Here is a 12,865-nt window from a genome sequence, read left to right as displayed (position 1 = left end):
AGGGGTACTCCTATGCAGTGAGGTAGCAGCAAGACAAAGTGTGTTGTGTATAGGGTGTGTATTCCTCTTTACCTATATATACACCCTTTGGGTGTGTGTCCTTTATTCAATCCGCAAAGCGCCCCTAATCTTTTTTTCAAAAGCAGTGCACTTATCTCAAACAATGTAACTCTATTGAAGGTGCTAATGGGTTAAAGGTTATTGTGCTGTTGCTTATTTTTTAGAACAAAGTGGAAGCTCAGAGTTCAGGCTAGCTTTAAAAAAATAATCAATACATGCCAGAAGCTTGCATGTAGCTACTAAAAATCCAGATATAAAAGAAGCAAACTTTTGACTCATCTTGCAAGATTCTAAACAAATATGGATGGAATACCTGGCTTAGATGGATTGGCCGTTCATTGCGTTCAACGTTACATTTTAGTTATTGTGATAGCTCGAACAGTTCGCCATCGGACAGTTCCTGCCACACCTGGGCTTTTTGTCGTTTGCATTTAATGCTAGCTTTTTTTGTCAAAAGTTTGCGTTCGCATTTTTGCATTAAAGTCAATGGCCACCAACTTTAGTGGTTAATAGCAGAGCGCCCATACGTGTTACAAACACCAAATAGAGGTGGGGAGGAGGGCGGGGGCCCTGCAGGGACGGAGCTCTAGCTATACTAAGTATAGCAGAGCTCAAAGCATCTTTAAATTTCCCTTCAGGGCTCCTCATTGGTCTATTAACAGACCAATGAGAAGATTCCCATTGGTCTGTTAATAGACCAATGAGGAGCCCTGAATGGAAATTTAAAGACGCTTATGCTAAGTACTGCTAAAGCTGAGGTGGAGGCAGGTGGCGTGTGTGGCGGCCCATGTGCGGAGATCAAGTTATTCATGGTTAATTTAGAATATTAAAATACTTTTTTGTTGTTGTTGTTGTGTATTTATTCCATTTAACCCTTTGTGGAAATGGGTAAGGGGTACTATGTACCCCTATACTCAATTCTCCTGGGGAGGGGGCTGGCATCTAAGGTCCACTTCTTAAAGGGGACTCCCAGATGCCACCATGAATGCCCCAGGGCGTCGTTGGCCTCCATCTCCTCCTGCGGCACCAGAGGTGGGGAAGACCCCCTTGTCCATGGATTGGACAAGGGCTCTAGGGGGGAGGGGGAGGCTTGGCTGCCCCTCTCTTCCAGAGCCCCCCCCCCCCCATACCATGGACCACGCGGGCTGGTATAGCTCATGGTGCGATGCCCCACATGGCCGGGGCTCCTCAATCTGGCTATCCCAGCCTGCATGGGGGACAATGGGTTAAAGAGGCTTGGGAGGGGGACCCCACCTCATTTTTTTTACTTCCCACACTCTGAACATATAAAAAAAATAAGTACATTTATATACATGATAATACATTATTTTTTATTTTACCGCATTTAAGTGTAGACTTTTTCCCTCTAACTTTAACATCAGTTTTCTCAAAAACTAAAATGTTCCCTCTTGTTTCCACTGTCCTCTTTAACATACCCTGCAAATTTGGTGTTTCTAGCACGTACGAGGGCTCTACTATTATTATTATTATTTTTAGTATTTATATAGCGCCGACATCTACCGCAGCGATGTACAGAGTATATATAGTCTTGTCACTAACTGTCCCTCGAAGGAGCTCACAATCTAGTCCCTACCATAGTCAAATGTATACTGTATATTGTGTAGTGTATGTATTGTAGTCTAGGGCCAATTTCAGGGGGCAGCCAATTAACTTATCTGTATATTTTTGGGATGTGGGAGGAAACCGGAGTGCCTGGAGGAAACCCACACAGACACGGGAGAACATACAAATTCCATGCTATTAACCTTTAAAGTCGGGGTCCGTTAAACTTTAAAAATAACCATTAAAAAAGTGTTTGCGCAAAATACGTATTTTTTGGCCCGGGTTTTGGTACACTTTTTACACCTTTTTTTAAAGAAATAGCGGCTGCAGAGATGCCCTGCAGATTTTGAAGTTCGCCTGCCCATTAAATGCTATGGAGCTTGCTGCAAACTGCCGGTTCATGGACATTTGCAAAAAATTCCTGAATGCGTGCACGAAAGCAAAATTTTATGTTTGCCCCATCACTATTTAGTTAGTTGACTTCTGGTGGGTTGAGTTTCTCACTGTCATCTTGTCTCAAAAGGCAGAGCATGCAAATTGTAGTGTAAGAAGTGTAAAGTAAATATATACCAGTGCTCTTTCTTACACGTCAGTAAATAATCATTTACATGTGTTTGCTAATTTAAATATGAAGGCGTTGCGGCAGAGGCGTTGCTAGGATCCTAAGAGATCCGGGGCACTTTTTGACACTTGGCACTCCAGCTGAAAAATGGGTGGTGCCATGCACAAGAATGTGGGCGGGGTCGTGGGTGAAGCCAAATGTACATGAACTTAACAGCTGTCTAAGTAGGCCCTCCCAGCAAAATGTTGGATGAAGCTCCCTCTCCATTAATACAATAAATAAATAAATGCAGCATATCACATAAATAACTGTGCCACTTACTGTAGACATAGCTAGGCAGAGTTACTTGGCTTCTGTGCGGGTTGGTCTGGCTTTGTGCTGGCCAGGCTGGCGTGCTGCCAGGTTGTTCTCCCATAGCATTCCCTGACCTCCTAGTGGACCCCCTCCCACGCTCCCATGGGCCTCCCACTGAGCACCACAACTCCCAGGAAGTACCCATAGAATAACCACAGCTCCCTGCATACCCCCATAAAGGCACAACAGCACCCAGCATGGCACTACATACCCAACATACCACTATAGAGTCACCACAGCACCCAGCATGCCCCCATAGAGGCACCACAGCACCCCGCATACCCCCATAGAGGCACCACAGCTCTGACACTGCCTGGAGGACATCTGGGGCACCCCAGAATAGATCTGGGGCATGTGCCACTGATCTTTGGGGCTAGCAACCTCCCTGGTTGCTGGCAAATCACTATACTTCAGTATTGTTATTGTGGTAGTCTTCTGGAACATTTTTTTTTATTTGAATTTACCCTTGTAATCCAAAAGTCTGTTACCTCCTATCTTGCCTGTCTGTTTCCAGCCCTCCTGGATGCCTGTCTTTGTCCTGTATCCAGCCCAGCTCTATTGCTGTGTGGTAAGACTGCCTTGTTATTTAGTTCTGTTAGCTTACTGGCACTGTTTCTTGCCTCAGTTAATATTTTGTCCTCATCAGTTAATCACAGCTTTCTTATACAAGTCTGTTACTGTTACTTACCTTATATGTTGTGATCGTGTTTATCCTATTTCCTGTCTGCTGAGTGCTGGGCTTGTTTGTGTTCTCTTTAACTACTGTAGTTTATAACTTACAAATACCCCTAGTAATGTGTCCATTTGGTCCCTGTCATTTTTCTGTTGTCTTACTGTATTGATTACTCCTGAAGATCTAGTTCCTTGGCTTCTTTGCTCTTACAGTTAAAGGAGGATGACTTTTACTCTGTAAGTTCAGGAGACACTCAAATAAAAGTATACCACATGAAGGTCACCAAAGAGGTTGCAGTTATAGGCACAAATTCCTTCATTGATCTATGGCTGAATGCTAGGCAGGCACCAAGTCCTTCTTGCCAATGTTCTGTGTTTGTGTATTGTCTAGTATGCTTTGACCTACTTTTCTGAATCTTGGTTTGCGTAACTATTCTCTGGCTCCTAATATTGTGGGTTCTAGTTCTGATGTGACTCTTAGCCTTTGTGTCTGTTCGTTGTCTGACTCTTGGCTTGTGACTAACATCTTGCTGATTCTCTATACCTTGTCCCTGGCTAGGACCTTGCAGCCCTACCAGTCCCAACCAGTAGTAACGCATTGAACCTGATAATATGCATTCATTTAACTTGAATCTGTAAATAGTAAGTATATTAGAATTAATTTGACGAGTCATCAGGGCCACCATCAGAAACCTGAGCATACATACTGGTCCCCCCAACTCCCCTCTGCCCCCAAACCCCAATCTGTTGAAGAAAAAGCCCTGTGACAATAAGAAGGGGACGAGAAAAAGAAACACGATTAAACATAGGGCAGTTTCTAGGCTAAATTGCACCCAGGGCGAAGGTGTAAAAATTGCTTCCTGCAGGAAGTAGTAAGAGTAAGTGGCTGCAGACAGAGGAGACCAGCGGCATGTGAACGCCTGGAAGGGGCTGAGTTGTTTCTATTTTAGGCTTTCCACTGCACTTACTCTGCAGTGGGGGGGGGGGGGAGCATGGAGGGTGGCCCCAGGGAGAGCATGTGAGGGAGAAGTCGGGCTCCCCTTCCCGCGGCTGAGTGCCAGTGTGGCGGCGGCTCCCCCTACATCATCTATAGTGGGGGCACTTATACTTGATTAACCTATACCAGGGGCATCTAGGCCTTTCTGGGGGCATGGCTACCTATACTATACCCAAACATAATTGGGTAGAGTCCCCCTCTACACCACCAAACATACGTAGGCAAAGTACACTATAAATCTCCAAACATAATACCCTTTTGTCTTCAGCTCAGTCTGTATATGATTACAGCGCCATGGAATATGTTGGCGCTTTATGAATCAATAATAATAATAATATAGTAGGGCATTAGACTATGACTATGGTAGGATTAGATTGTGAGCTCTTCTGAGGACAGTTGTTGGTAGTGGTCACAATAGATCGTAAAATAACTTAAAATGTAACCCAGATCAATAATACAAAATACTTCCATAATTTATTCTATACTGTTCTAAATCACAGTGTCGACACCAGTACATATAGTATAAGCTGTTATACTTTTCTATACTAATGGTAAATAGGCTACAAGCCTTTACTGGTCTCTGCTTGAGTGATCTGTCTCAAACTTTCTCCACTGCTTCTAAATCATTACAATGACTCTGTATACTCATAATTATCCCTGTTCAAGTGCTGATAATATTCAGACTTAAAGCGGACCCAAACCAAATATTTTTTTAATTCAAAATATTTAGTTGCACCACTCTGACACATACAAAGATAAATAAACACTCCTTCAAGCCTATGAGCATTTCAGTGCATGCTTTTCACCCTTCTCTTTTCATAACTACGGTTATACAGGTGGCAGCCATTAGCAATTCCTCCTTTGCCGGACACCACCTACTCCACCAGTCTGCCTAATTCTGTCCCAGCAATATGAAAGGAAGGGAGGGGTTCCTCCAATAAATGTAAAATATTTTATATTTGTCATCATGCAGCTGAAAAAAGGCTGCTATTTATTATCATAATTTAGAAAATAGATTTTATTTCTGAAATCTTGTATTTGTACACTACAACTTTAATGACACACTATTGTCAGACAAATATGGGCAAGCTTTTTTATCTTCAGGTGTCAGTGGTGGGTCTGGACTTTTTCCACTTGAGGTAATCTTTAACCACTTGCGGACCACAGGCTAAAACCCCCCTATAGACCAGGTCATTTTTAACAAAATAGTCCACTGTAGCTTTAAGGTCTCGCTGCAGGGCTGTACAACACTGCACACACGTGAACCCCCCCCCCCCCCTTTCTTCCCACCAACAGAGCTCTCTGTTGGTGGGCTTTGATTGCTCCCCCCATGTTTGTTTATTTTTTTGTCAATATTTTTGTTGTTATTTTTTAAATAAATATGCCTATTTTTGTTATAATTTTTTAATCCTCCCTCCCTCCCCCCTCCAGCCTATGACAGCAGTGGTCTGTCATAGGCTTCAGAAAATGAGAGCTGATTGCTCTGCTGTGTCCCAGGAGGACTCCCCAGTAAAGTGCTGCAGTAGATCGCAGCGCTGTACTGTAAATAGACAGCATTTACGCCATCTAACAGTGTCCTAGAGGTGATCGCCACTGGGAGACTGATGTCGGAGAGGACGGATGCCTAGGGATGACTGCACATACCTAGATGGTAAGAGTACAAACACAGATATTTTCACATTTTGATAACAAGCACTCCAATAAATGTAAAAAACCTCAGTTGTGTCATATGGGGCCTCCTGCCAGGTATTATATGTAGTAGAAAAGCCAGAAATTAGTATGTGTATAGATATCATTTTTTAAGGGCTAGCCTTTACAAAACGTATAAATCAGTAAAAACTGGAGACGGTGTAGCTTCGTAAGAGGTCTCACTATCAGTGACTCAAAGAGATGCATAAAAAAAGTGGTTTTAATCTCAAGTGAAAATAAACTTATGATATAATGAATTGTATGTGTAGTACAGCTAAGAAATAGAACATTAGCAGCAAATATATGAGTCTCATATTGTTTCCAGTGCAGGAAGAGTTGAGATGCTTCTATGCATAAGAACTTCTCTGAGCTCTCTAACTAATTTAGTGAGAGAGCAGTGCTGATTTCTGAAGCACTTATACATAAATAAGAGTGAAAGACAACTTCAGATTAAGATTTTACAGCAGGGAAGTTCAAAGGTTCATTAACTCTGTTCTGTCTCAAAGTTTAAAATGCAGAGTGTAGTGCGTACTACAAATATGACAGAATGACAAGATGTTATAAAAAAAAATCTATATAACTGAAAATAAAAATATGAGACTCTTTTCTTTACTACTAACATTCTATATTCTATTAATTATTTGCACTACTCATACAATTCATTATATCATGAGTTTTTTGGTGAAGTTTTTTTCGCTTTAGTGTCACTTTAACTGTATAAGATAGGGAAAGAACTGAAATGTCATCTTTGGACAGATTGTTTTGTTAAACTCCTCTGACTTTATCCCTTATCACACATATTTTGTATTTTAAAAAATCAGTACATACTAATTAAGCTAAGATAACATCTCAGTGTATTTTGTAAGTACCCACAAGGGCAGTAAGAAGTAATAATCGCATGGCTATGGGTCTACACTAATCATTCTTGGGATGAATTATTTAATTGACAGACTAGAAAGCCCACTTCAGCTGCTATTACTGTTGTCCCTCTCAGTTCTAGACTTTCTGCTGGCTGAAGCAAACATTTGAGGATGCACTGCCCCTGTAAATGCTGATTATATATACAGTATGTTCAATATATATATATATATATATATATATATATATATATATATATATATATATATATATATATATACACAGTATACAGATATATACACACACACACAGACCCCACATACCCCATCATATATACCACATATAATATATGTATATCCCCCACATGAATCCCATCATCAGTGAGAGATCTCCACGGCTTGTCAGAGGGTAAGCTTCGGCACACAACCACTAATCAGACGGGGTGCTGGTACCAGACCAGCCAATCACAGCTGCCCACTGCTCCTTTTGCTAACTGGTGCCAATGGTCTTGTGAGTGGGACCACAGCACCGTCATTGGGCCTATCAGATCTCACTACTACTGATCAAGTGCAGTGATTGGCCCAATGAGGGTGCCATGGTGCCACCCTCGATACCACCGCCACCAGTTAGTGAAAGGAGCAGTGGGCGTCTGTGATTGGCCAGTGAAGGGGTTGTACCGTAGCGTGCCTTGATAAGAGGCCTGTATAGACACCTCACCTGCTTATGATGTCATAGGGAAAGGCTGCAGATGCCAACGGTTGAATGAGGACAGGGATGCATGAATGAGGAGGGTAGTGTGTCTGCCAGGAAGGGGGGTGGCAGAGCGCGAGAGGAAGCAGGAGCCCGTTGGCCCAAACTGTTTGTCCAAGTGCTGCCCCCTAAATTTTGCTGCCAGAATCTTGTGATTCAGGAGGCTTCATGGTAGGTCCGCCCCTGAGCACTTCAGCACTGTGAATGGCATAAGCATGCACATCTGTGGGTAGGCAGCAGACAGACGTTTGAAAAGTGCAAAATTTGGAACAATCTAATAGAGTAATAGGTAGATAGATAGATAGATAGATAGATAGATAGATAGATAGATAGATAGATAGATTGATAGATAGATAGACAGACAGATAGACAGACAGATAGACAGACAGAGAGAGATAGATAGACAGAGAGACAGACAGACAGAGAGAGAGAGAGAGACAGCAAATACACACCGTTGAGGACCACCCGCTTCCAGAGACTCTCCGCCCACATCCCATCCCTACTAGGGGAAGAGGAAAAAACTGTGCAAATAGCAACCCGATTTATCACTGCCTGCCACCAACTGAGAAGAACATGATACCACATGGACTGTATAACCCCATACTCCCCTCCCCTATGGACTGTATACCTATACCCCCTCCCCTATGGACTATATATCTCATTCCCCCCATACCATCCATTCCATCCTCCACACTCCTATGGACTGTATACCTATATCCTCCCCTTATTCCCACAACCCCCCCCCCCCCCATGTTAATGTTTTGTTTTGCCTTGGCAATGCTAAATGTATTTGGTCCTGCCAATAGAGCTTTTCTGGATTTGGATTTGGAAAGAGAGAGGGAGAGAGAGAGAGAGAGAGAGAGAGAGAGAGGGAGAGGGATAAATAGATAGATAGATAGATAGATAGATAGATAGATAGATAGATAGATAGATAGATAGATAGATAGATAGATAGAGAGATAGATAGGTGTGCCTGCATATTTGACTAGCCCATCTTGCTGATTTGCTATATACATTAAACACATGCCTCCCTATTTTCAATATGTATGTCTGCTCTGCTGGTATAACTACATTTTATTCATAAAGAGAAAGCTTCATTGTTTTGTGTTTATAGGTGTAAGATGCAAGGTCAATGATTCATCCTGCACTGTGGATTCCCCATATCTACTGAAATTGCCCGGTAAGTCAACCTGTCTTCCTTTGATAACTAGCAATAAGATAACAGAGGCGCCAAAAGGATAAAAGGAACTAAATGAGCTTAAAAACCAATTTGGTAATAGAGGAGGCAGTGGTGGACTTACCCCCTCCAAGCAGACCACATGACTGTAGATTTTCAGTCAAAAAACGTATATTGGGTACTCCAAAATAAAGTGCAACGCGTTTCGCAGGTTAAACCTGCTTCCTCAGGCAATACAGATAGGAGTAAAAAAGCATCTGCTAGTAACATCAAAGCTGAGCGCCTCTTCTTCACTTTTCTTCTTTTCTTTTTCTTCCCCTTTGATAACTGTTAGCAGAAGGACCACACTTTTATGACAGTAAGGCAACATTTTCAAAGTCAGGTGCAGACAGAGGATAGAACAGATTTACCAGGAACAGTGCAAGCAAAATTGAGGACAAACTGGTGAAAAATAGGTGCAGAGGAGAAGGAGCAGTTAATCAGTGCAACCAACAAGAATCCTTGATTTGGGCATTTGCTACACAGTTCTGCTCTAAGTTTCATTGTCTTTGATAAATTTGACCCAGTGTGTACTATTAGTAATAAAGGAAGTTTTATTCTTCACTCTCTGCCGCATCTTCCCACCCCCACCCCCCAATGTTTAGCAATGAGTTTTGGATCTGTGTCTATGAAGACAAGCAAGTGCCTAAAAAGGTGTTTTAATGCCTCTATTCTGCAGCAGTGTTATTATCAGTTAAATCAGTCAAGTGGACTCTCATATCGATGCAATTGAAAGACCCTGAATTATTTTTCTTCCATTTACTGTCTTCAAGTAATTAATGTTTAGTAGAGGGGAAAGTATCACTTAGCTAAAGAGTTGTTAACCACCCCTTTTTGAAATATTTGACTAGGAGTACTATACACATAAGCAGCTGTACAAAATATAATACTTGGCACTAGTATCCCATCCATATTTGTTGATAAACATTATCTCATTACCAGATCATTGCAAAGACCTGATGGAGGCACTGAGGCACTTTGGTGGATTTTAGGGTAACAGCTTGTGAGCAATCACTAGCTTAGTTTAATTACTACGTGATATACAACTATATGTACCCCTGACTGAATGTATACACAAGTATGCCATAATGAATTTCAGGAGCTGTAGTCTGTAGATGAGCATGCAACTCCCGCCGGGTAGATGTATGTACTATAGCTTCCAGCATGCATTGCAGCCGGGAGTGAGCTTTAGATGTGGGTCCTTTGAAGTGCAGCCAGCTGCAGACGAGATAGCAACCATCACAGGGATGGGTTGCTACACTAGTAGCCCCCATAGGTAACCAATCGCGCTCCCCTTAGCCCTACCCCTCTCATGGCATTCAGTGTTATGAACCTTCTTGATGGGAAGGCTCAATGTCATCTTTTCTGTGTCTAGTTCCCTTTAAAGGTACTCCGAGCAGTGCAGAAACTATGGAAAGATGCATACCATGTTGAAGCTCTCTTTCTCCTCTTTCCAACGATATATAAACTGCCGCCCTACGCCTTTTAGTTTTTGCAATTTTCGCGCTCAAAATCGCGGCCGCCGTGATTTCGTTCGCGAAAATATTGAAAACTAAAAGGCATAGGGCGGCGGTTTATGTGTTGCTGGAAAGAGGAGAAAGAGAGCTTCAAAATGATATGCATCTTTCCATAGTTGCTTGTATTACACAGGACGACTTTTCCCTAGCTCCATTCAGCTGCTGGGGAAAAGTCGTCCTGTGTAATACAAGCAACTATGGAAAGATGCATACCATTTTGAAGCTCTCTTTCTCCTCTTTCCAACTACACATAAACCGCTGTCCTTCCAAGGATATATAAACCGCCACCCTACGCCTTTTAGTTTTCGATATTTTTGCGACCAAAATCACGGCAGCCGCGAATTCGATCGCAAAAATAGCGAAAACTAAAAGGCGTAGGGTGGCGGTTTATATATTATTGGGAAGAGGAGAAAGAGAGCATTAAAATGGTATGCATCTTTCCATAGTTTCTGCACTGCTCGGAGTCCCTTTAACCCTTTTTTAAAGCTTTTTTTTTGGGTGAGTTTTACTTTAGTTGCCGTGACTTTTGATCGATGACTTTAGTTTTTTGTTTGTTTGTTTTGATACATTCCTAATGAACAGTTTTTTTAAAGTAATTTCTAGACATTTAGAGGTAGTAGTATAATCACAAGTTGATTTTGTGGTGTGACACCTTAGATACTTGACCTACTGTGCACACAGCATATTTTAGCCTCCATATTCAGAAAATAAAATTAATAGTTGTTTCTTTTTCAGTTCTGAAGCCCCAGCTGCGGTATTTCAAAAGACCCACCTACTGTACAACAACACGTTTACCCAGCTTCCAGAAGAAAACAGATGAAAATGCACCAGGGCAAGCAGTGCAGAAATACAGACCAATTGATCAGAGAGGCAGAATTAAAAAAATACAACATATATCCATGCACTGGAACAAAAACATCTAAAAGGACATGTTAAAAGAAATAAAATGAAAAACATTTTCCCATATCAAGTATGCTAGTCATTTTTTGATGTATCCCCATGGCTTTAGATATCTCCACTCCAAAGTACTTATATAACTCACTGGTCCCCAGTCATTGGGGATAGTCATTAGGATGCAAACAGATCCAAGTTGATGCATGCATGAAAATAGAGCAATTAAATTCCACCTTGTTTTCATCTACCTGGTCTATTCTCAAGCATAATTTTGCATGCAACATTGCATAACCCTGATCAACTCTTTATTTCACTTGACTTCCATCTCATTGACCATTCCCATCAGTCTTTGAAAATATCTTATTAAATTCAAGGCATTAAGATAATGAAACTTGCTAGCTGATTGTTATTGAAGGGGCACAGACAGATGTGGGATTTTTCTATGGATACTCTTCAATAATCAGAAGATTCATGCAATCATATTGTATTTTCTTTTGTTAGAGGAAAATGGCCAAAAGTAAAATGAAGGAAATAATGTACACCAGTTTTCACACTTTGTTTGTATTATACCCTAACCACAATGAGTATGCAGGTTAAATAATATCAGATAATAGAAGCCTAGGCAGGTATATGCAGCTAATATTTTAGATACATTTTAGTTACAATTTCAACATTAAGCAAAGTAAAAAAATAAAGTGCAATAAGAAACGCAATTGGGTACTGTGGCCGTAAGTGAAGGCTGTGTGTTTTGTTCCTTCTCCCAGTGAGTTAAAGAAAAGAAATCTCACCTATAATCATTACTTTGGTAGGTATTTTGATTACTGGCTTTGGTTTTCATTAACATACTTCTGTAGAAAACAAATGGCTGTATGGCTGTATTACTAACAGCAAATCAATAAATAATTAAATATTTCTCTTCAAAATGTGTGCTTCAGTATGTCCCCACAGATGCATACAGTAACGCATACAGTACATTGAATGTATGCTTCACTGCCACTGTAAACATGCAGGTTGTCCGGTAAATGCATAGCAAGCTGTGGGCTATTCCAACAGAACCTGCCCACCCGCACCACTGATGCACCAATGTGAACATACCATAGAGATATAATTGCATAGTGTTGCAATGCAATGCAGTGTGGAAGGAGCCTTAAAGGTGGCCACTAATAGTCCAATTTCTAGCGAAAAATCGTTCGAGCGATCAGAAATTCTGATTGGAAGAAAAATCGTTCATTACACCATCAACGAACCAATCTTTGCTTTCTATCTATCACATCCAATCAAGAAAATCAAATTTTGATTTGACAAAAATCCAGTTGGACGATTTTTTTTATAATCGTTCATAATCAATTGTGCATCAACTGAGATTATTTTCAACCAATCCGATGAGAATTTCTCATCGCTCGAACGATTTTTCGCTATAAATTGGACCATTAGTGGCCACCTTAAGGCAAGTAAAGATAACACAAATTGCCATCAGGACATGACATGATATCAATGTTTCTTGTGTCTCCTTTTATCAGATGTTTAAGCTGCAGGAAGTGGAATCCTAAAATAGAAATGTGAACCTTTTCACCTTGGGCAGGAAAACAATAAAAAAGAGTAGCTCGTTAAAGCATAGCCACTTCATAAAATACTTGCTGCTGCACTCTTCATTCAGACTCAATAGTTTGCATTGCATTGGTCAAGCTGGTTAGTTTAGGGTAGTTTTAATCAGATGGTCCCCTAAGCTTATT

General features: G+C 41.2%; 1 protein-coding gene across 3 annotated transcripts in view; it reads left to right on the top strand.

Moving 5' to 3' along the window:
• Window positions 1-11,356, top strand: part of PDE1C (phosphodiesterase 1C) — a 1,357,122-nt gene extending 1,345,766 nt beyond the window's left edge. The window contains exons 17-18 of one of the 3 annotated variants that reach the window (XM_068236575.1): window positions 8,620-8,685; window positions 10,974-11,356. In XM_068236575.1, coding sequence (XP_068092676.1) covers window positions 8,620-8,685; window positions 10,974-11,161 — 254 coding nt within the window. In that variant the 3' untranslated portion in view covers window positions 11,162-11,356. The remainder of the gene's footprint in view (window positions 1-8,619; window positions 8,686-10,973) is intronic. The other 2 variants (XM_068236577.1, XM_068236578.1) reach the window with 2 other exon arrangements.
• Window positions 11,357-12,865: the final 1,509 nt, after the last annotated feature.

This window comes from Hyperolius riggenbachi, chromosome 5, assembly GCF_040937935.1.
Source record: "Hyperolius riggenbachi isolate aHypRig1 chromosome 5, aHypRig1.pri, whole genome shotgun sequence".
Classification (NCBI taxonomy): domain Eukaryota; kingdom Metazoa; phylum Chordata; class Amphibia; order Anura; family Hyperoliidae; genus Hyperolius; species Hyperolius riggenbachi.
Note: the sequence above shows the minus strand (reverse complement) of the source record. Positions and strands in the feature narration are given on the sequence as shown.